The sequence below is a fragment of the Eleutherodactylus coqui genome, chromosome 11, assembly GCF_035609145.1.
Source record: "Eleutherodactylus coqui strain aEleCoq1 chromosome 11, aEleCoq1.hap1, whole genome shotgun sequence".
Taxonomy (NCBI): Eukaryota; Metazoa; Chordata; class Amphibia; order Anura; family Eleutherodactylidae; genus Eleutherodactylus; species Eleutherodactylus coqui.
This window is the reverse complement of record NC_089847.1, coordinates 21,506,382-21,525,252: the sequence shown is the minus strand read 5'-3', so window position 1 is coordinate 21,525,252 and position 18,871 is coordinate 21,506,382. Positions and strand designations below refer to the sequence as shown.

Here is an 18,871-nt window from a genome sequence, read left to right as displayed (position 1 = left end):
ATCTGATGGAAGTAAAACTTCAATCTGTAGAAAATCGGCCCGTTTAATCGGATGCTGAATAAGCTTACAGATCCAACGGCAGGAAGAAGCGGAGGTCTTCCACCCAGTAATGCAGATCTGAGAGGATCCCCAACATGTTCAGATCTCCTTGGTCTGCTCACTGGCAGTAGATGAAAGGGGGTCAAAGTCTGTATAAAGTTCTGTGATTTAAATCAAGGTTTCCTCGTGTCGGATGTATTCTCCAACATCCGCTTGGTGGAAAACTACAATCTGCATTGGGTCCAGCTTCCTACATTCTTGTGTGGACTTTGCAGCTACACCAAAGCCCTGGATGGGATAGAATATAGAGAATGAGTAGGTTAGATAGACAGCAAAGACTAGTGAACGGCCAGACAAAACTGATAGCGTTACTGCTACAGCAAAAGGTCATGTGCCACATATGAGAACACCGGTATGGCGGCTGATCTGCACCAAAGTTCGCAGCATATTTGGTGCTGCGTATTTTGACGTTGATCTGCAGCAATGTCGCCCTTCTCAATTAAAGGGGTGAAGTCTGCTGCGGACCTGCGGCAAAATCCATACCAATGGTGCTGAGTTTCCTCTATGGAAAGTCTGCATCAATTCCGCTATGTGTGTGAATACGGCCTTATAAGTGATACATGGTAGGTGGGGGCTTCAGGTTACTCCTCCAGCTGTTCTTTTTGGCGTTCCATTAATCCATATGTCATGCACTGCGCCCATTCCCTACATCAGTAATCTGATAGCGGAAAACCCATCCCACTGCACGGGAGAAGTTAAACTATTAGGACCATGTCTTTCAACAACATACTGACTGTTTCCAACAATACGCAGAATTGGGTCATATTCGCACTGATTATAAGGTCATGGCATATCGGAGGGCTACGCCATCACTTTACAACATGGGAATATGCCTTTAAACTACAGCATGTAAAGGGCAATACTCACCAAAGGAACATCAGCCATGGAGTAGACTATCACCCCCTGGTACTGTGCTGTGTTCTCCGTTATTCTCCCCAGTCCGGATTTAAGAACGTGGTTGCCGTACAAGAAAGACTGTTCAGCTCCCGGCTTCACCCACACCTTGTACTAAAAGGTAAAGAGACAACCATCAGATACAGGCACCGCTGCTGGATGAGGGGAGTAGAGGGATACAGAGTATCGGGTTCGAGAATCCATACAACATCTAAGCACCTTGGCATACGGCGCCAGGTAATCCAAAGCCGTAACGTGAAGGCGAAACTTCTGAGTCTTCGTAAACTTTCCGAAACAGGTTCCAAGAGACACCAGCTTGTCGCGGGTAACGTTGGTTGCCAGTTTCAAGATTTTCTCGCTGAAAAACACAAGTATGGCACAATCTCCTTAAAGGGGTTATCAGAGGAGAGGAAAAATACAAAAAAATTCATAGACCACCCCTACAAAGTTTAAAAGGACCCTTGTACGTTCACAAGAAAGCATCTTTGAAAGGTGTGTTGAATGGAAAGCGCCTACATGGGGTACACAGATCCGACAGCGGCTTGTATGGCTGCAGACTAAAGCAATCCCTTAATGTAGTCTGAAGGCCATCTAATGTGTGGCCAGATAATAGACAATTGGCAATCGTTTGACACCTTAAAGCATTAAAACTGGACTTTCCCTTTAAGGCTTGGTGCACAATATCCATTAAGACTCTGTGGTTATTTGCCATCCGTTAGCTCTGATTGTGGCAGTTAACTGTTTAAGTGCCGCATGTCTAAACATTCAGCAAGGGGTAATGAAGGTGTTTTGGAGGGTACCGATGCTGAAGGCTCCCAGGGCACATAGATGCCTCTCAGGTCCTGCCCGTGGCGGCGCTTTAAATTTAACATAAAAATTGCTATATACTGTAATACTTCAGATCAAATTATTGCAAGTTCAAGTCCCCTGAAGAGACTAAATGCAGTGCGGTAAAAAATACAACTCGCATTAAAAAGTTATAGAAGGCGGGCCGAAAAAAAACTGTAGTAAATCTCTGGTCCTGATGGGGTTAACGCTGACTGCACATGCGCTAGTGCGTGTGGGGGCTAAACGCCACGTTCCTCACCTTACGTAATAGACGCGGTCGTTGTGCAGCCGGAAGCAGTAGGTGCCGTCGGGTCGGTCCACGAGAAGCTTTATGTTTTCTCCAATGCTGAGGATGAAGAAAGAGGAAGAGGTTAATGGTTCATCTACAAGGAGATCACTACAAGTCCCAGCAATCAGCCAGACTGTAATAACAGGGCCAGAAACCGTGAACGCCCGTTTAAATTAAAGGGGCTATACTTAAAGGGGTTGTCCGAGTTGAGGAAACCGATGTCATCGGGTCATCATTTGCTGTAGAAGGGGTGGAATATGAGCACAGCCGCTGCTCCGCCATTCAGCTCTCTGGAGAGAGCGCAGCGATCCGCAATCTCCAGCAAAGATGACTGGAGGATCAGCGGCTGCGCTCACATTCCACTGCCGCTGCTCCATTTCAATGGGGGTTCACGGGACCCACCACCTTGCAATCAGTGGGAATCCCAGCGGTCAGACCGATCGGGTAGGGTTGGGTTGGGTTTTAAACATAGCACAAGCCCTCTAATCAGTGAACGGCTTTCTGCAAGATCTCTGCTTGCTGTCTGTGAAAGGAAACATTGTTGTTTACATTCAGAGGCAGAAAACCTGTGCAAACCGAATCTGCTCACAGCTAAGCGTTTGCTACAATGTATCAGTTTGGAGGTGAAGCTGTGGAGATCAGAGGTGATCGTCTGGTAAACCTCTGAGAAGTATTTGCCCCCAGTCACTTAACCCTTTAGGGCGGCACTCACTACTTGGAGAGTTTCTCGAACATAGTCTTGGTCTCCTCATCTGTGAGCGGCCTCATCTTCCCCACGTGTGACCCCCAACACAGGCGGATAGAGATCCTCGCAGTGCACTCTGGGAAAGGACCACGCTGCCAATCGGATAGATGCTGTTCATTTTTAATAAAGTTTTGTTGACTCCACCAACCTGGCGCGATGTTTTGACGTCAGGCGGCATAACCAATCAGGAAGCTCTTGGTCATTTCTCGGTGACGGAGCTGAATACGTCGCGTTTGATGACGTGTAATTGAAGCCGGATTCTCCCTCCAGAAAGATGGCGGCTATGGTGGACGTGGAGGAGGAGGAGAGCCTCCTAGCCTCGGTGTTCCGGCACAGCTTCCCGGAGGGATGGAGGGACAGCCCGGACTTCGCCTCCTACTTGCTGGAGCTAAGCTCGTTCGGGGTGGAAAAGCTGCGGAGGGAGCCGGAGAGGCTGGCGGAAGAGCGGGCGCAGATTCTGCGGCAGACCCGGGAGTTGGCCTTCACCCACTACAAGACATTCATCCGCACCGCCGAGTGCACCGAGCTCATCTACCGGGACTTCGGGCAGGTGGAGGACAACGTGTCCCGGCTGCTGAGCAAACTGCCCGGCTTCCAGGAGAGCTGCAGGTCCTGATGATTACACTACTCACCCCACCCCTCCTCCTGTCACTACTGCACCCCCACACCCCTCCTCCTGTCACTACTGCACCCCCACACCCCTCCTCCTGTCACTACTGCACCCCCACACCCCTCCTCCTGTCACTACTGCACCCCCACACCCCTCCTCCTGTCACTACTGCACCCCCACACCCCTCCTCCTGTCACTACTGCACCCCCACACCCCTCCTCCTGTCACTACTACCCCCACACACCCCTCCTCCTGTCACTACTGCACCCCCCTCCTCCTGTCACTACTGCACCCCCCTCCTCCTGTCACTACTGCACCCCCCTCCTCCTGTCACTACTGCACCCCCCTCCTCCTGTCACTACTGCACCCCCCTCCTCCTGTCACTACTGCACCCCCCTCCTCCTGTCACTACTGCACCCCCCTCCTCCTGTCACTACTGCACCCCCCTCCTCCTGTCACTACTGCACCCCCCTCCTCCTGTCACTACTGCACCCCCCTCCTCCTGTCACTACTGCACCCCCCTCCTCCTGTCACTACTGCACCCCCCTCCTCCTGTCACTACTGCACCCCCCTCCTCCTGTCACTACTGCACCCCCCTCCTCCTGTCACTACTGCACCCCCCTCCTCCTGTCACTACTGCACCCCCCTCCTCCTGTCACTACTGCACCCCCACACACGCCTCCTCCTGTCACTACTGCACCCGCCTCCTCCTGTCACTACTGCACCCCCCTCCTCCTGTCACTACTGCACCCCCCTCCTCCTGTCACTACTGCACCCCCCTCCTCCTGTCACTACTGCACCCCCCTCCTCCTGTCACTACTGCACCCCCCTCCTCCTGTCACTACTGCACCCCCCTCCTCCTGTCACTACTGCACCCCCCTCCTCCTGTCACTACTGCACCCGCCTCCTCCTGTCACTACTGCACCCGCCTCCTCCTGTCACTACTGCACCCGCCTCCTCCTGTCACTACTGCACCCGCCTCCTCCTGTCACTACTGCACCCGCCTCCTCCTGTCACTACTGCACCCCCCTCCTCCTGTCACTACTGCACCCCCCTCCTCCTGTCACTGCCACCACCCCCCTCCTCCTGTCACTGCCACCACCCCCCTCCTCCTGTCACTGCCACCACCCCCCTCCTCCTGTCACTGCCACCACCCCCCTCCTCCTGTCACTGCCACCACCCCCCTCCTCCTGTCACTGCCACCACCCCCCTCCTCCTGTCACTGCCTCCATCCCCCTCCTCCTGTCACTGCCACCACCACCCCCCTCCTCCTGTCACTGCCACCACCCCCCTCCTCCTGTCACTGCCACCACCCCCCTCCTCTTGTCACTGCCAACCCTCCCCCCACACCCCTCCTCCTGCCAACCCCCCCCCCCACACACCCCTCCTCCTGCCAACCCCCCCCCCCACCTCTCCTCCTGTCACCGCTACGCCCCCCCCACACCCCTCCTCCTGTCACTACTGCACCCCCACACCCCTCCTCCTGTCACTACTGCACCCCCATACGCCTCCTCCTGTCACTACTGCACCCCTACACGCCTCCTCCTGTCACTACTGCACCCCCACACGCCTCCTCCTGTCACTACTGCACCCCCCTCCTCCTGTCACTGCCACCACCCCCCTCCTCCTGTCACTGCCACCACCCCCCTCCTCCTGTCACTGCCACCACCCCCCTCCTCCTGTCACTGCCACCACCCCCCTCCTCCTGTCACTGCCACCACCCCCCTCCTCCTGTCACTGCCACCACCCCCCTCCTCCTGTCACTGCCACCACCCCCCTCCTCCTGTCACTGCCACCACCCCCCTCCTCCTGTCACTGCCAGCACCCCCCTCCTCCTGTCACTGCCAGCACCCCCCTCCTCCTGTCACTGCCAGCACCCCCCTCCTCCTGTCACTGCCAGCACCCCCCTCCTCCTGTCACTGCCAGCACCCCCCTCCTCCTGTCACTGCCAGCACCCCCCTCCTCCTGTCACTGCCAGCACCCCCCTCCTCCTGTCACTGCCAGCACCCCCCTCCTCCTGTCACTGCCAGCACCCCCCTCCTCCTGTCACTGCCAGCACCCCCCTCCTCCTGTCACTGCCACCACCCCCCTCCTCTTGTCACTGCCAACCCTCCCCCCACACCCCTCCTCCTGCCAACCCTCCCCCCACACCTCTCCTCCTGTCACCGCTACGCCCCCCCTCACCTCTCCTCCTGTCACCGCTACGCCCCCCCCACCTCTCCTCCTGTCACCGCTACGCCCCCCCCACCTCTCCTCCTGTCACCGCTACGCCCCCCCCTCCACCTCTCCTCCTGTCACCGCTACGCCCCCCCCTCCACCTCTCCTCCTGTCACCGCTACGCCCCCCCTCCACCTCTCCTCCTGTCACCGCTACGCCCCCCCTCCACCTCTCCTCCTGTCACCGCTACGCCCCCCCTCCACCTCTCCTCCTGTCACCGCTACGCCCCCCCTCCACCTCTCCTCCTGTCACCGCTACGCCCCCCCTCCACCTCTCCTCCTGTCACCGCTACGCCCCCCCTCCACCTCTCCTCCTGTCACCGCTACGCCCCCCCTCCACCTCTCCTCCTGTCACCGCTACGCCCCCCCTCCACCTCTCCTCCTGTCACCGCTACGCCCCCCCTCCACCTCTCCTCCTGTCACCGCTACGCCCCCCCTCCACCTCTCCTCCTGTCACCGCTACGCCCCCCCTCCACCTCTCCTCCTGTCACCGCTACGCCCCCCCTCCACCTCTCCTCCTGTCACCGCTACGCCCCCCCTCCACCTCTCCTCCTGTCACCGCTACGCCCCCCCCTCCACCTCTCCTCCTGTCACCGCTACGCCCCCCCTCCACCTCTCCTCCTGTCACCGCTACGCCCCCCTCCACCTCTCCTCCTGTCACCGCTACGCCCCCCCTCCACCTCTCCTCCTGTCACCGCTACGCCCCCCCTCCACCTCTCCTCCTGTCACCGCTACGCCCCCCCTCCACCTCTCCTCCTGTCACCGCTACGCCCCCCCTCCACCTCTCCTCCTGTCACCGCTACGCCCCCCCTCCACCTCTCCTCCTGTCACCGCTACGCCCCCCCTCCACCTCTCCTCCTGTCACCGCTACCCCCCCTCCACCTCTCCTGCTGTCACCGCTACCCCCCCCTCCACCTCTCCTGCTGTCACCGCTACCCCCCCTCCACCTCTCCTGCTGTCACCGCTACCCCCCCTCCACCTCTCCTGCTGTCACCGGTACGCCCCCCCCTCCACCTCTCCTGCTGTCACCGGTACGCCCCCCCCTCCACCTCTCCTGCTGTCACCGGTACGCCCCCCCCTCCACCTCTCCTGCTGTCACCGGTATGCCCCCCCCTCCACCTCTCCTCCTGTCACCGCTACGCCCCCCCCTCCACCTCTCCTCCTGTCACCGCTACGCCCCCCCCTCCACCTCTCCTCCTGTCACCGCTACGCCCCCCCCTCCACCTCTCCTCCTGTCACCGCTACGCCCCCCCCTCCACCTCTCCTCCTGTCACCGCTACGCCCCCCTCCACCTCTCCTCCTGTCACCGCTACGCCCCCCTCCACCTCTCCTCCTGTCACCGCTACGCCCCCCTCCACCTCTCCTCCTGTCACCGCTACGCCCCCCTCCACCTCTCCTCCTGTCACCGCTACGCCCCCCTCCACCTCTCCTCCTGTCACCGCTACGCCCCCCTCCACCTCTCCTCCTGTCACCGCTACGCCCCCCTCCACCTCTCCTCCTGTCACCGCTACGCCCCCCTCCACCTCTCCTCCTGTCACCGCTACGCCCCCCTCCACCTCTCCTCCTGTCACCGCTACGCCCCCCTCCACCTCTCCTCCTGTCACCGCTACGCCCCCCTCCACCTCTCCTCCTGTCACCGCTACGCCCCCCTCCACCTCTCCTCCTGTCACCGCTACGCCCCCCCTCCACCTCTCCTCCTGTCACCGCTACCCCCCCCCCCTCCACCTCTCCTCCTGTCACCGCTACCCCCCCCCCTCCACCTCTCCTCCTGTCACCGCTACCCCCCCCCCCCTCCACCTCTCCTCCTGTCACCGCTACCCCCCCCCTCCACCTCTCCTCCTGTCACCGCTACCCCCCCCCCCTCCACCTCTCCTCCTGTCACCGCTACCCCCCCCCCTCCACCTCTCCTCCTGTCACCGCTACCCCCCCCCCCCTCCACCTCTCCTCCTGTCACCGCTACCCCCCCCCTCCACCTCTCCTCCTGTCACCGCTACCCCCCCCCCCCCTCCACCTCTCCTCCTGTCACCGCTACCCCCCCCCTCCACCTCTCCTCCTGTCACCGCTACCCCCCCCCCTCCACCTCTCCTCCTGTCACCGCTACCCCCCCCTCCACCTCTCCTCCTGTCACCGCTACCCCCCCCTCCACCTCTCCTCCTGTCACCGCTACCCCCCCCTCCACCTCTCCTCCTGTCACCGCTACCCCCCCTCCACCTCTCCTGCTGTCACCGCTACCCCCCCTCCACCTCTCCTGCTGTCACCGCTACCCCCCCTCCACCTCTCCTGCTGTCACCGCTACCCCCCCTCCACCTCTCCTGCTGTCACCGCTACCCCCCCTCCACCTCTCCTGCTGTCACCGCTACCCCCCCCTCCACCTGTCCTGCTGTCACCGCTACGCCCCCCCCTCCACCTGTCCTGCTGTCACCGCTACGCCCCCCCCTCCACCTGTCCTGCTGTCACCGCTACGCCCCCCCCTCCACCTGTCCTGCTGTCACCGCTACGCCCCCCCCTCCACCTCTCCTGCTGTCACCGCTACGCCCCCCCCTCCACCTCTCCTGCTGTCACCGCTACGCCCCCCCCTCCACCTCTCCTGCTGTCACCGCTACGCCCCCCCCTCCACCTCTCCTGCTGTCACCGCTACGCCCCCCCCTCCACCTCTCCTCCTGTCACCGCTACCCCCCCCCTCCACCTCTCCTCCTGTCACCGCTACGCCCCCCCCTCCACCTCTCCTCCTGTCACCGCTACCCCCCCCCTCCACCTCTCCTCCTGTCACCGCTACCCCCCCTCCACCTCTCCTCCTGTCACCGCTACCCCCCCCTCCACCTCTCCTCCTGTCACCGCTACCCCCCCTCCACCTCTCCTCCTGTCACCGCTACCCCCCCTCCACCTCTCCTGCTGTCACCGCTACCCCCCCTCCACCTCTCCTGCTGTCACCGCTACCCCCCCTCCACCTCTCCTGCTGTCACCGCTACCCCCCCTCCACCTCTCCTGCTGTCACCGCTACCCCCCCCTCCACCTGTCCTGCTGTCACCGCTACGCCCCCCCCTCCACCTGTCCTGCTGTCACCGCTACGCCCCCCCCTCCACCTGTCCTGCTGTCACCGCTACGCCCCCCCCTCCACCTGTCCTGCTGTCACCGCTACGCCCCCCCCTCCACCTGTCCTGCTGTCACCGCTACGCCCCCCCCTCCACCTCTCCTGCTGTCACCGCTACGCCCCCCCCTCCACCTCTCCTGCTGTCACCGCTACGCCCCCCCCTCCACCTCTCCTGCTGTCACCGCTACGCCCCCCCCTCCACCTCTCCTGCTGTCACCGCTACGCCCCCCCCTCCACCTCTCCTGCTGTCACCGCTACGCCCCCCCCTCCACCTCTCCTGCTGTCACCGCTACGCCCCCCCCTCCACCTCTCCTGCTGTCACCGCTACGCCCCCCCCTCCACCTCTCCTGCTGTCACCGCTACGCCCCCCCCTCCACCTCTCCTGCTGTCACCGCTACGCCCCCCCCTCCACCTCTCCTGCTGTCACCGCTACGCCCCCCCCTCCACCTCTCCTGCTGTCACCGCTACGCCCCCCCCTCCACCTCTCCTGCTGTCACCGCTACGCCCCCCCCTCCACCTCTCCTGCTGTCACCGCTACGCCCCCCCCTCCACCTCTCCTCCTGTCACCGCTACGCCCCCCCCTCCACCTCTCCTCCTGTCACCGCTACGCCCCCCCCTCCACCTCTCCTCCTGTCACCGCTACGCCCCCCCCTCCACCTCTCCTCCTGTCACCGCTACGCCCCCCCCTCCACCTCTCCTCCTGTCACCGCTACGCCCCCCCCTCCACCTCTCCTCCTGTCACCGCTACGCCCCCCCCTCCACCTCTCCTCCTGTCACCGCTACGCCCCCCCCTCCACCTCTCCTCCTGTCACCGCTACGCCCCCCCCTCCACCTCTCCTCCTGTCACCGCTACGCCCCCCCCTCCACCTCTCCTCCTGTCACCGCTACGCCCCCCCCTCCACCTCTCCTCCTGTCACCGCTACGCCCCCCCCTCCACCTCTCCTCCTGTCACCGCTACGCCCCCCCCTCCACCTCTCCTCCTGTCACCGCTACGCCCCCCCCTCCACCTCTCCTCCTGTCACCGCTACGCCCCCCCCTCCACCTCTCCTCCTGTCACCGCTACGCCCCCCCCTCCACCTCTCCTCCTGTCACCGCTACGCCCCCCCCTCCACCTCTCCTCCTGTCACCGCTACGCCCCCCCCTCCACCTCTCCTCCTGTCACCGCTACGCCCCCCCCTCCACCTCTCCTCCTGTCACCGCTACGCCCCCCCCTCCACCTCTCCTCCTGTCACCGCTACGCCCCCCCCTCCACCTCTCCTCCTGTCACCGCTACGCCCCCCCCTCCACCTCTCCTCCTGTCACCGCTACGCCCCCCCCTCCACCTCTCCTCCTGTCACCGCTACGCCCCCCCCTCCACCTCTCCTCCTGTCACCGCTACGCCCCCCCCTCCACCTCTCCTCCTGTCACCGCTACGCCCCCCCCTCCACCTCTCCTCCTGTCACCGCTACGCCCCCCCCTCCACCTCTCCTCCTGTCACCGCTACGCCCCCCCCTCCACCTCTCCTCCTGTCACCGCTACGCCCCCCCCTCCACCTCTCCTCCTGTCACCGCTACGCCCCCCCCTCCACCTCTCCTCCTGTCACCGCTACGCCCCCCCCTCCACCTCTCCTCCTGTCACCGCTACGCCCCCCCCCTCCACCTCTCCTCCTGTCACCGCTACGCCCCCCCCTCCACCTCTCCTCCTGTCACCGCTACGCCCCCCCCTCCACCTCTCCTCCTGTCACCGCTACGCCCCCCCCTCCACCTCTCCTCCTGTCACCGCTACGCCCCCCCCTCCACCTCTCCTCCTGTCACCGCTACGCCCCCCCCTCCACCTCTCCTCCTGTCACCGCTACGCCCCCCCCTCCACCTCTCCTCCTGTCACCGCTACGCCCCCCCCTCCACCTCTCCTCCTGTCACCGCTACGCCCCCCCCTCCACCTCTCCTCCTGTCACCGCTACGCCCCCCCCTCCACCTCTCCTCCTGTCACCGCTACGCCCCCCCCTCCACCTCTCCTCCTGTCACCGCTACGCCCCCCCCTCCACCTCTCCTCCTGTCACCGCTACGCCCCCCCCTCCACCTCTCCTCCTGTCACCGCTACGCCCCCCCCTCCACCTCTCCTCCTGTCACCGCTACGCCCCCCCCTCCACCTCTCCTCCTGTCACCGCTACGCCCCCCCCTCCACCTCTCCTCCTGTCACCGCTACGCCCCCCCTCCACCTCTCCTCCTGTCACCGCTACGCCCCCCCTCCACCTCTCCTCCTGTCACCGCTACGCCCCCCCTCCACCTCTCCTCCTGTCACCGCTACGCCCCCCCTCCACCTCTCCTCCTGTCACCGCTACGCCCCCCCTCCACCTCTCCTCCTGTCACCGCTACGCCCCCCCTCCACCTCTCCTCCTGTCACCGCTACGCCCCCCCTCCACCTCTCCTCCTGTCACCGCTACGCCCCCCCTCCACCTCTCCTCCTGTCACCGCTACGCCCCCCCTCCACCTCTCCTCCTGTCACCGCTACGCCCCCCCTCCACCTCTCCTCCTGTCACCGCTACGCCCCCCCTCCACCTCTCCTCCTGTCACCGCTACGCCCCCCCCTCCACCTCTCCTCCTGTCACCGCTACGCCCCCCCTCCACCTCTCCTCCTGTCACCGCTACGCCCCCCCTCCACCTCTCCTCCTGTCACCGCTACGCCCCCCCTCCACCTCTCCTCCTGTCACCGCTACGCCCCCCCTCCACCTCTCCTCCTGTCACCGCTACGCCCCCCCTCCACCTCTCCTCCTGTCACCGCTACGCCCCCCCTCCACCTCTCCTCCTGTCACCGCTACGCCCCCCCTCCACCTCTCCTCCTGTCACCGCTACGCCCCCCCCTCCACCTCTCCTCCTGTCACCGCTACGCCCCCCCTCCACCTCTCCTCCTGTCACCGCTACGCCCCCCCTCCACCTCTCCTCCTGTCACCGCTACGCCCCCCCTCCACCTCTCCTCCTGTCACCGCTACGCCCCCCCTCCACCTCTCCTCCTGTCACCGCTACGCCCCCCCTCCACCTCTCCTCCTGTCACCGCTACGCCCCCCCTCCACCTCTCCTCCTGTCACCGCTACGCCCCCCCTCCACCTCTCCTCCTGTCACCGCTACGCCCCCCCTCCACCTCTCCTCCTGTCACCGCTACGCCCCCCCTCCACCTCTCCTCCTGTCACCGCTACGCCCCCCCTCCACCTCTCCTCCTGTCACCGCTACGCCCCCCCTCCACCTCTCCTCCTGTCACCGCTACGCCCCCCCTCCACCTCTCCTCCTGTCACCGCTACGCCCCCCCTCCACCTCTCCTCCTGTCACCGCTACGCCCCCCCTCCACCTCTCCTCCTGTCACCGCTACGCCCCCCCTCCACCTCTCCTCCTGTCACCGCTACGCCCCCCCTCCACCTCTCCTCCTGTCACCGCTACGCCCCCCCTCCACCTCTCCTCCTGTCACCGCTACGCCCCCCCTCCACCTCTCCTCCTGTCACCGCTACGCCCCCCCCTCCACCTCTCCTCCTGTCACCGCTACGCCCCCCCTCCACCTCTCCTCCTGTCACCGCTACGCCCCCCTCCACCTCTCCTCCTGTCACCGCTACCCCCCCCCTCCACCTCTCCTCCTGTCACCGCTACCCCCCCCTCCACCTCTCCTCCTGTCACCGCTACCCCCCCCTCCACCTCTCCTCCTGTCACCGCTACCCCCCCCTCCACCTCTCCTCCTGTCACCGCTACCCCCCCCTCCACCTCTCCTCCTGTCACCGCTACCCCCCCCCCTCCACCTCTCCTCCTGTCACCGCTACCCCCCCCCCCTCCACCTCTCCTCCTGTCACCGCTACCACCCCCCCCCCCCCTCCACCTCTCCTCCTGTCACCGCTACCCCCCCCTCCACCTCTCCTCCTGTCACCGCTACCCCCCCCTCCACCTCTCCTCCTGTCACCGCTACCCCCCCCTCCACCTCTCCTCCTGTCACCGCTACCCCCCCTCCACCTCTCCTCCTGTCACCGCTACCCCCCCTCCACCTCTCCTGCTGTCACCGCTACCCCCCCCTCCACCTCTCCTGCTGTCACCGCTACCCCCCCCTCCACCTCTCCTGCTGTCACCGCTACCCCCCCTCCACCTCTCCTGCTGTCACCGCTACCCCCCCTCCACCTCTCCTGCTGTCACCGCTACCCCCCCTCCACCTCTCCTGCTGTCACCGCTACCCCCCCTCCACCTCTCCTGCTGTCACCGCTACCCCCCCTCCACCTCTCCTGCTGTCACCGCTACCCCCCCTCCACCTCTCCTGCTGTCACCGCTACGCCCCCCCCTCCACCTCTCCTGCTGTCACCGCTACGCCCCCCCCTCCACCTCTCCTGCTGTCACCGCTACGCCCCCCCCTCCACCTCTCCTCCTGTCACCGCTACGCCCCCCTCTCCACCTCTCCTCCTGTCACCGCTACGCCCCCCCCTCCACCTCTCCTCCTGTCACCGCTACGCCCCCCCCTCCACCTCTCCTCCTGTCACCGCTACGCCCCCCCCTCCACCTCTCCTCCTGTCACCGCTACGCCCCCCCCTCCACCTCTCCTCCTGTCACCGCTACGCCCCCCCCTCCACCTCTCCTCCTGTCACCGCTACGCCCCCCCCTCCACCTTTCCTCCTGTCACCGCTACGCCCCCCCCTCCACCTTTCCTCTTGTCACCGCTACGCCCCCCCTCCACCTTTCCTCCTGTCACCGCTACGCCCCCCCCTCCACCTTTCCTCCTGTCACCGCTACGCCCCCCCCTCCACCTTTCCTCCTGTCACCGCTACGCCCCCCCCTCCACCTTTCCTCCTGTCACCGCTACGCCCCCCCCTCCACCTTTCCTCCTGTCACCGCTACGCCCCCCCCTCCACCTTTCCTCCTGTCACCGCTACGCCCCCCCCTCCACCTTTCCTCCTGTCACCGCTACCCCCCCCCCTCCACCTTTTCTCCTGTCACCGCTACGCCCCCCCTCCACCTTTCCTCCTGCCACCGCTACGCCCCCCCTCCACCTCTCCTCCTGTCACCGTTGTCTCATGTTCAGTCTATGATCTATTAGTATACCCGTCTTTCTCACATGTGCTGCTTCGCCCAATTCCTCCCATTCTGTATGTGGTTTCTTCATTTTTCTTGCCCAGATGTAGGACTTTGCATTTCTCCTTGTGAAATACCATTCTGTTAGTCGCCGCCCACTGTGCAAGCTTTTCTAGATCTTTTTGAATCCTCTCCCTCTCTTCCCTAGTGTTAGCTATCCCTCCTAGCTTTGTGTCGTCAGTACATTTGCTCAGTTTCCCCTCAGTTCTCTCCTCCAGATCATTTCTATTGTGACTGTAGTTTCTTCCCACTACAGGGGGTTTGTGAAGCAGGCGGAGGAGATCAGCTCCAGCCGGCGGATGAACACGCTGACTCTGAATCGCCACACGGAGATCCTGGAGATCCTTGAGATCCCGCAGCTGATGGACACCTGTGTGCGGAACGGTTACTACGAGGAGGCGCTGGAGCTGGCGGCCTACGTAAAGCGGCTGGAGAAGAAGTTCTCGTCTCTCCCGGTCATCCAGGTGCAGGAAGTTGTAGAACATCTGGTTATACATAAGATAATTGTGTAGACTGTCCGCCTCTCACACGCTTCTTCTCTGCAGGGCATAGTCAGCGAGGTTCGCCAGTCTGCTCAGTTGATGCTGACCCAGCTCCTCCAGCAGCTGCGCAGTAACATCCAGCTGCCTGCCTGCTTGCGGGTGATCGGCTACCTTCGGAGGATGGACGTCTTCACGGAAGCAGAGTTACGTATAAAGTTCCTGCAGGCCCGGGATGCCTGGCTTCGCTCCATGCAGAGCTCCATTCCCCAGGACGATCCTTACTTCCATCTCACCAAAACCATCGAGAGCTGCCGTGTGCACCTGTTTGATGTCATCACCCAGTACCGAGCCATCTTCTCTGATGAAGACCCCCTCCTGCTCCCACCTCCTCCCGCCGGTTCCTTGCCGGTCAGTGAAGGGGCCATATTCCATGGATGGGTGTTGCAGAAAGTGAGCGAGTTCCTGGAGGTGCTAGAGAGTGACCTGCAGAGAGGAGTGGGCAGTCGTCTGGACTCTCTCTTAGGCCAGTGCATGTACTTTGGACTTTCCTTCAGCCGGGTGGGGGCAGATTTCCGTGGGCAGCTGGCACCCATATTCCAGAGGGTCGCCACAGAGAACTTTGAACGGGCAGCCAAGGAGGCAGTGGAGAAGTTCCAGGAGGAGATGAACATGTATACGCTGATCTCCGCCACTGCAGTCCTGGGTTCCAGCATCCCACCAGTGCCAGCACCTCCTGCCCAGCCCGGGACCTTGCAGCCCCCAATGGTCCTCCTGGACTTCCCACCCTTAGCCTGCTTCCTTAACAACATCTTATTGGCCTTTAATGACCTGCGACTCTGCTGTCCGGTGGCTTTAACTCAGGAAGTGACCAACACGCTGCAGAATGCCTTGGAGAAGGTAGATATGCGGTGTGTCGTCCTCCATAGTAGGAAGCCTACAGCTGTGGGACACGGTGATGTAGAGTTGGGCTATTAGGGGCATGCAGAAGCAACGTTTCCTTAACCCCTTAGTGATGCGGCCCATTATGGATTTAAGGACGTTACCATTTGTTGGGGGGGGATTTTTATCTCCGCTTTTCATAAGTCATAATCTGATTTCTAACAACCTGCCAGATGAGGGCTTGTTTTCTGCTGAACGAGCTCTACTTTTTATTGGATCCATATAATGTATTAATTTTTTTTAAATTTTTTTCGAGGTCAGGGAGAAAAAGCATCAATTTCTTTGTACAGTGTTAATCATGCAATATGACTGACGTTCTTCTGCGGGTTGGTACAATTACGACAATATCAAAATTGTATATTTTTGGGGTATCCAACGTCGTATAATGGTTTTATTTCTACATAGACAGAGCTCTGTGAGGACGCAGTTAGCGCCAACCCCTGTGTAGTGGCTGGTGCTGGTAATTGCAGACTAAGGTCCCGTTAAAATAAGTGACAGCTGTGCCTGCAGTTACCAGTGTTGGCCACAAGGTTGGAGCTTGTGGCACTGACGGCAGGTGTCTGATCAACTGATTATCTGGGGTCCTGAGTGGTGGACCCTAACTTATCAATTACGTGCCTGGAAAACCCCCTTAGCGGAGCAATGGGAGAAGTTTCTTTCATTGCTCCACTTAAATACTCACTGTGGTTCTGCAGCTGAATCGGAGTCAAAATCCACACCAGGTCAAAAGTTCTTTTAAAAAGTAACCGCACTTTTTAAAAACTCTTACTTTCTCTGATGTTTTCATGGTCTTTCATCTCCTTCATAGGTCGTTAAATGCATCTTGACTTTCCACCGAGCTGAAGAAGCCGCTTTCAGCCCCCAGGAGCGGGAACTCTTTATCCAGTTCTGCACTGTCTTCTTGGAGGACCTGACCCCATATCTGAACCGCTGCTTACAGGTCCTTTTTCCTCCAGCACAGAGGGCCCAGATACTAGGTAGCAGAAGTGTGAAGGCAGCTCTGGAGTATAGTACAGTATACAGGTTTATAGTGTGATGTATTCATTTTGCTCCCCCTTTTTCCCTTGCAGGAGTCGCCCCAACTCAACTCTCCCGTTATGGCAATTTAGGATCTATTGATATTACTGCACTACATGAAGCCTTGGAGGGCATATTGCCTCAGAAGGAGCCTGAAATAATCCCCACACCTCCGGTGGAGCAAGAGAAACCTGAACCACCCATAGAGAATGTGGAGGTGAAGACCAAGGAAGCTGCACAGTTGGCGTCACCAGTATCGAGGCCCGACCCACCGGCAGATGCTTAGTGACTGCAATAACTGTGACTGAACTCTACACTGGGGGAGGGGGTCTGCCTGCTGTCAGCCAATACTTCATGTAATGTGAGGCCTTCACTGACTCCATCCATTGCCAATATCCGCAGTGACACACAAATACTGTAAAATGTGTGTTAGTTGCCAGGAATGTCATGGTTTCCTAAGCTCAAATTCCTATAAATTACCAAAATCCGTCAGCGTCTGATTAGCTCGCCTCTAATGCCGCAATGAAGGAGGAATTAAATGATCCCATGTGAAGTTTAGAAGAATTTTATTTATAAATACTTGACTTTTTTATGTATGACGTCTATATCTCGGTTCTGTGCCCTCAGCATGTTTGCTGGCACCTTTTTAGGCCTCCCTCACACAGGCGTCTTTGTACTTTTTCAGTGCAGCGCTAAACGCTGTAAAACGTGCTCATTCATTTTCAATAGACGTGATCACATAAGTGTCAAAACACAGCATGTCCAACACTGGTCTATCTTTGACTGTTTTCGGCCCTGCATTGTCCATTGAAATGAAAGGGCAGCGGTTTCAGCGCTGCCAAAAACGAGGCACACCTTGGTGCTATGTTTTTGGTATCACTAAACGCCCTGTCTACACTACCTGAAGGGGGAAAAACAATCAATAATCTCCTAGCAGACGCCGTTGGGTCCCTGCCGCTGCTCCAGGCTTCTCCTGCACTTGTCATCACCGACAAAGCATCTCTTTCTGGCAACGGGGATTGAAGACCCTGCCTCCAGCAATAGATTGCTCTGATTGGCTGAGGCGCTTAGCCAATCTGTTGCTGGAGGCATGGTTTTCAATCCACTTTACCAGCAGCGGGAACCTGACTGCGTCTGGTAGGTGAGTATTGCTTTTTTTTTTTTTTAGCTTCCTTGGCTGCAGTTTCAGCTGTGCTGAAAACGCAGCCGGAATGCGTGCCAGCACTGCTGTAAATGCAGCATTGAAAAACACAGCATTTCTGCAAACGCCTGTGTGATGGAGGCCTTATCTACACCGCTGCACGTAACATTGTTTTTCTTTAGGCCACCTGCAGGCACCTTAGGCCCATTGTCCACGGGCAGATTTGATTTGCGGAATCTGCTTGTGAGATCCGCAAATCAAGCCACCCGTAATCTTTGCATGTGTTAAAGGGGGTTCTCCAGGACTTTCACTATTGATTTGGCAGGAGTCCATTGATCAGCTGATTGCCAGGCCCGCTGAACCAGACAGCACTGTCAAGATTGTAGCTGCCTGGTTTGGTACTATAGGCACACCTCCAGGCCGCTACCATTTGGACAGCACTATCTGCTTCCAACACTGTCCCTCCTGAGCGGGGCCTGGCGATCAGATGATTGTAAAAGTCAATAGTAAAAGTCCTGGAGAACCCCCTGAACCTCTTAATGATGTGGCCCTTTTTGATTTTTTTTTTTTTCTTTTTCTTCCCCACTTTCAAAATAAATCATAACCTTTAGTTATCCATTGATGGCGCTGTCTGTGGGCTTTTTTTGTTGTGGGACGAGTTGCTATTTTTAATATATCCTATAATGTACAGAGAAACTTTAAAAACTTTCGAAATGAAATAAAACCCCAAATTTTGCCACCTTTTGGGTGTGGGGTCTTATTTTTATGGCGTACACACTGCAGCAAAAATGACCTGATGACTTTAAGGGTCGGTAGTAGGGATGAGCGAGCGTACTCGGAAAAGCACTACTCGCTCGAGTAATTTGCTTTATCCGAGTATCGCTGTGCTCGTCCCTGAAGATTCGGGTGCCGGCACGGAGCGGGGAGCTGCAGGGGAGAGCGGGGAGGAACGGAGGTAAGATCTTTCTCTCCCTCTCTCCCGCCCGCTCTCCCCTGCTCCCCGCTGCGACTCACCTGTCAGCCGCAGCGGCACCCGAATCTTCAGGGACGAGCACAGCGATACTCGGATAAAGCACATTACTCGAGCGAGTAGTGCTTTTCCGAGTACGCTCGCTCATCTCTAGTCGGTATGATTATGACAATAACACATATTTAGTGTTTTTTTTTTGTTGTTGTACTAATTAATAAATGTTATGTTTTTTCCTAAAATGTATTTTCTGCTTAGATATTCTGACAGCCATAACTTTTATTATTTTTTTTGCTCCCCCATCAACAGGGTTGTGTGAGGGCTCGTCTTTTTGCAGGTTGTCCTGTAGTTTTCTGTTGGTACCATTTTAGAGTACATCTACATTTTTTTTACTTTGAAGATGAAGAGGGGGGGGGGGGGGGGGGGTCGCCTAAAACACACAATTCTGGAGTTATGCATTTTTCTTTTTTCCATTTCCAGA

The 18,871-nt window shown here is 60.0% G+C and overlaps 2 protein-coding genes across 2 annotated transcripts; one reads left to right on the top strand and one right to left on the bottom strand.

The window, feature by feature from the left end:
* Positions 1-25: 25 nt before the first annotated feature.
* NIP7 (nucleolar pre-rRNA processing protein NIP7) lies at positions 26-2,979 on the bottom strand. The gene is made up of 5 exons (XM_066584097.1): positions 2,823-2,979; positions 2,081-2,167; positions 1,213-1,351; positions 967-1,107; positions 26-327 (listed from the first exon to the last, which is right to left on the bottom strand). Exons 1-5 carry the CDS (start codon positions 2,876-2,878, stop codon positions 208-210), a joined length of 543 nt encoding a protein of 180 aa, XP_066440194.1. The 5' UTR covers positions 2,879-2,979; the 3' UTR covers positions 26-207.
* A 54-nt stretch (positions 2,980-3,033) lies between these two features.
* COG8 (component of oligomeric golgi complex 8) lies at positions 3,034-18,162 on the top strand. The gene is made up of 5 exons (XM_066584081.1): positions 3,034-3,464; positions 14,101-14,308; positions 14,390-15,223; positions 16,074-16,242; positions 16,336-18,162. Exons 1-5 carry the CDS (start codon positions 3,130-3,132, stop codon positions 16,566-16,568), a joined length of 1,779 nt encoding a protein of 592 aa, XP_066440178.1. The 5' UTR covers positions 3,034-3,129; the 3' UTR covers positions 16,569-18,162.
* The last annotated feature ends 709 nt before the right edge of the window (positions 18,163-18,871 follow it).

Coding starts and splice junctions, on each gene's coding strand:
- NIP7 (XM_066584097.1), bottom strand. CDS start 2,878: ATGAGGCCGCTCACAGATGAGGAGACCAAGACTATGTTCGAGAAACTC. Junction 1,352..2,080: donor GACCGCGTCTATTACGTAAG/GTGAGGAACGTG, acceptor TGTGTTTTTCAG/CGAGAAAATCTTGAAACTGG. Junction 1,108..1,212: donor ACCTGGCGCCGTATGCCAAG/GTGCTTAGATGT, acceptor TTTACCTTTTAG/TACAAGGTGTGGGTGAAGCC.
- COG8 (XM_066584081.1), top strand. CDS start 3,130: ATGGCGGCTATGGTGGACGTGGAGGAGGAGGAGAGCCTCCTAGCCTCG. Junction 15,224..16,073: donor TGCAGAATGCCTTGGAGAAG/GTAGATATGCGG, acceptor TCTCCTTCATAG/GTCGTTAAATGCATCTTGAC. Junction 16,243..16,335: donor ACAGAGGGCCCAGATACTAG/GTAGCAGAAGTG, acceptor TTTCCCTTGCAG/GAGTCGCCCCAACTCAACTC.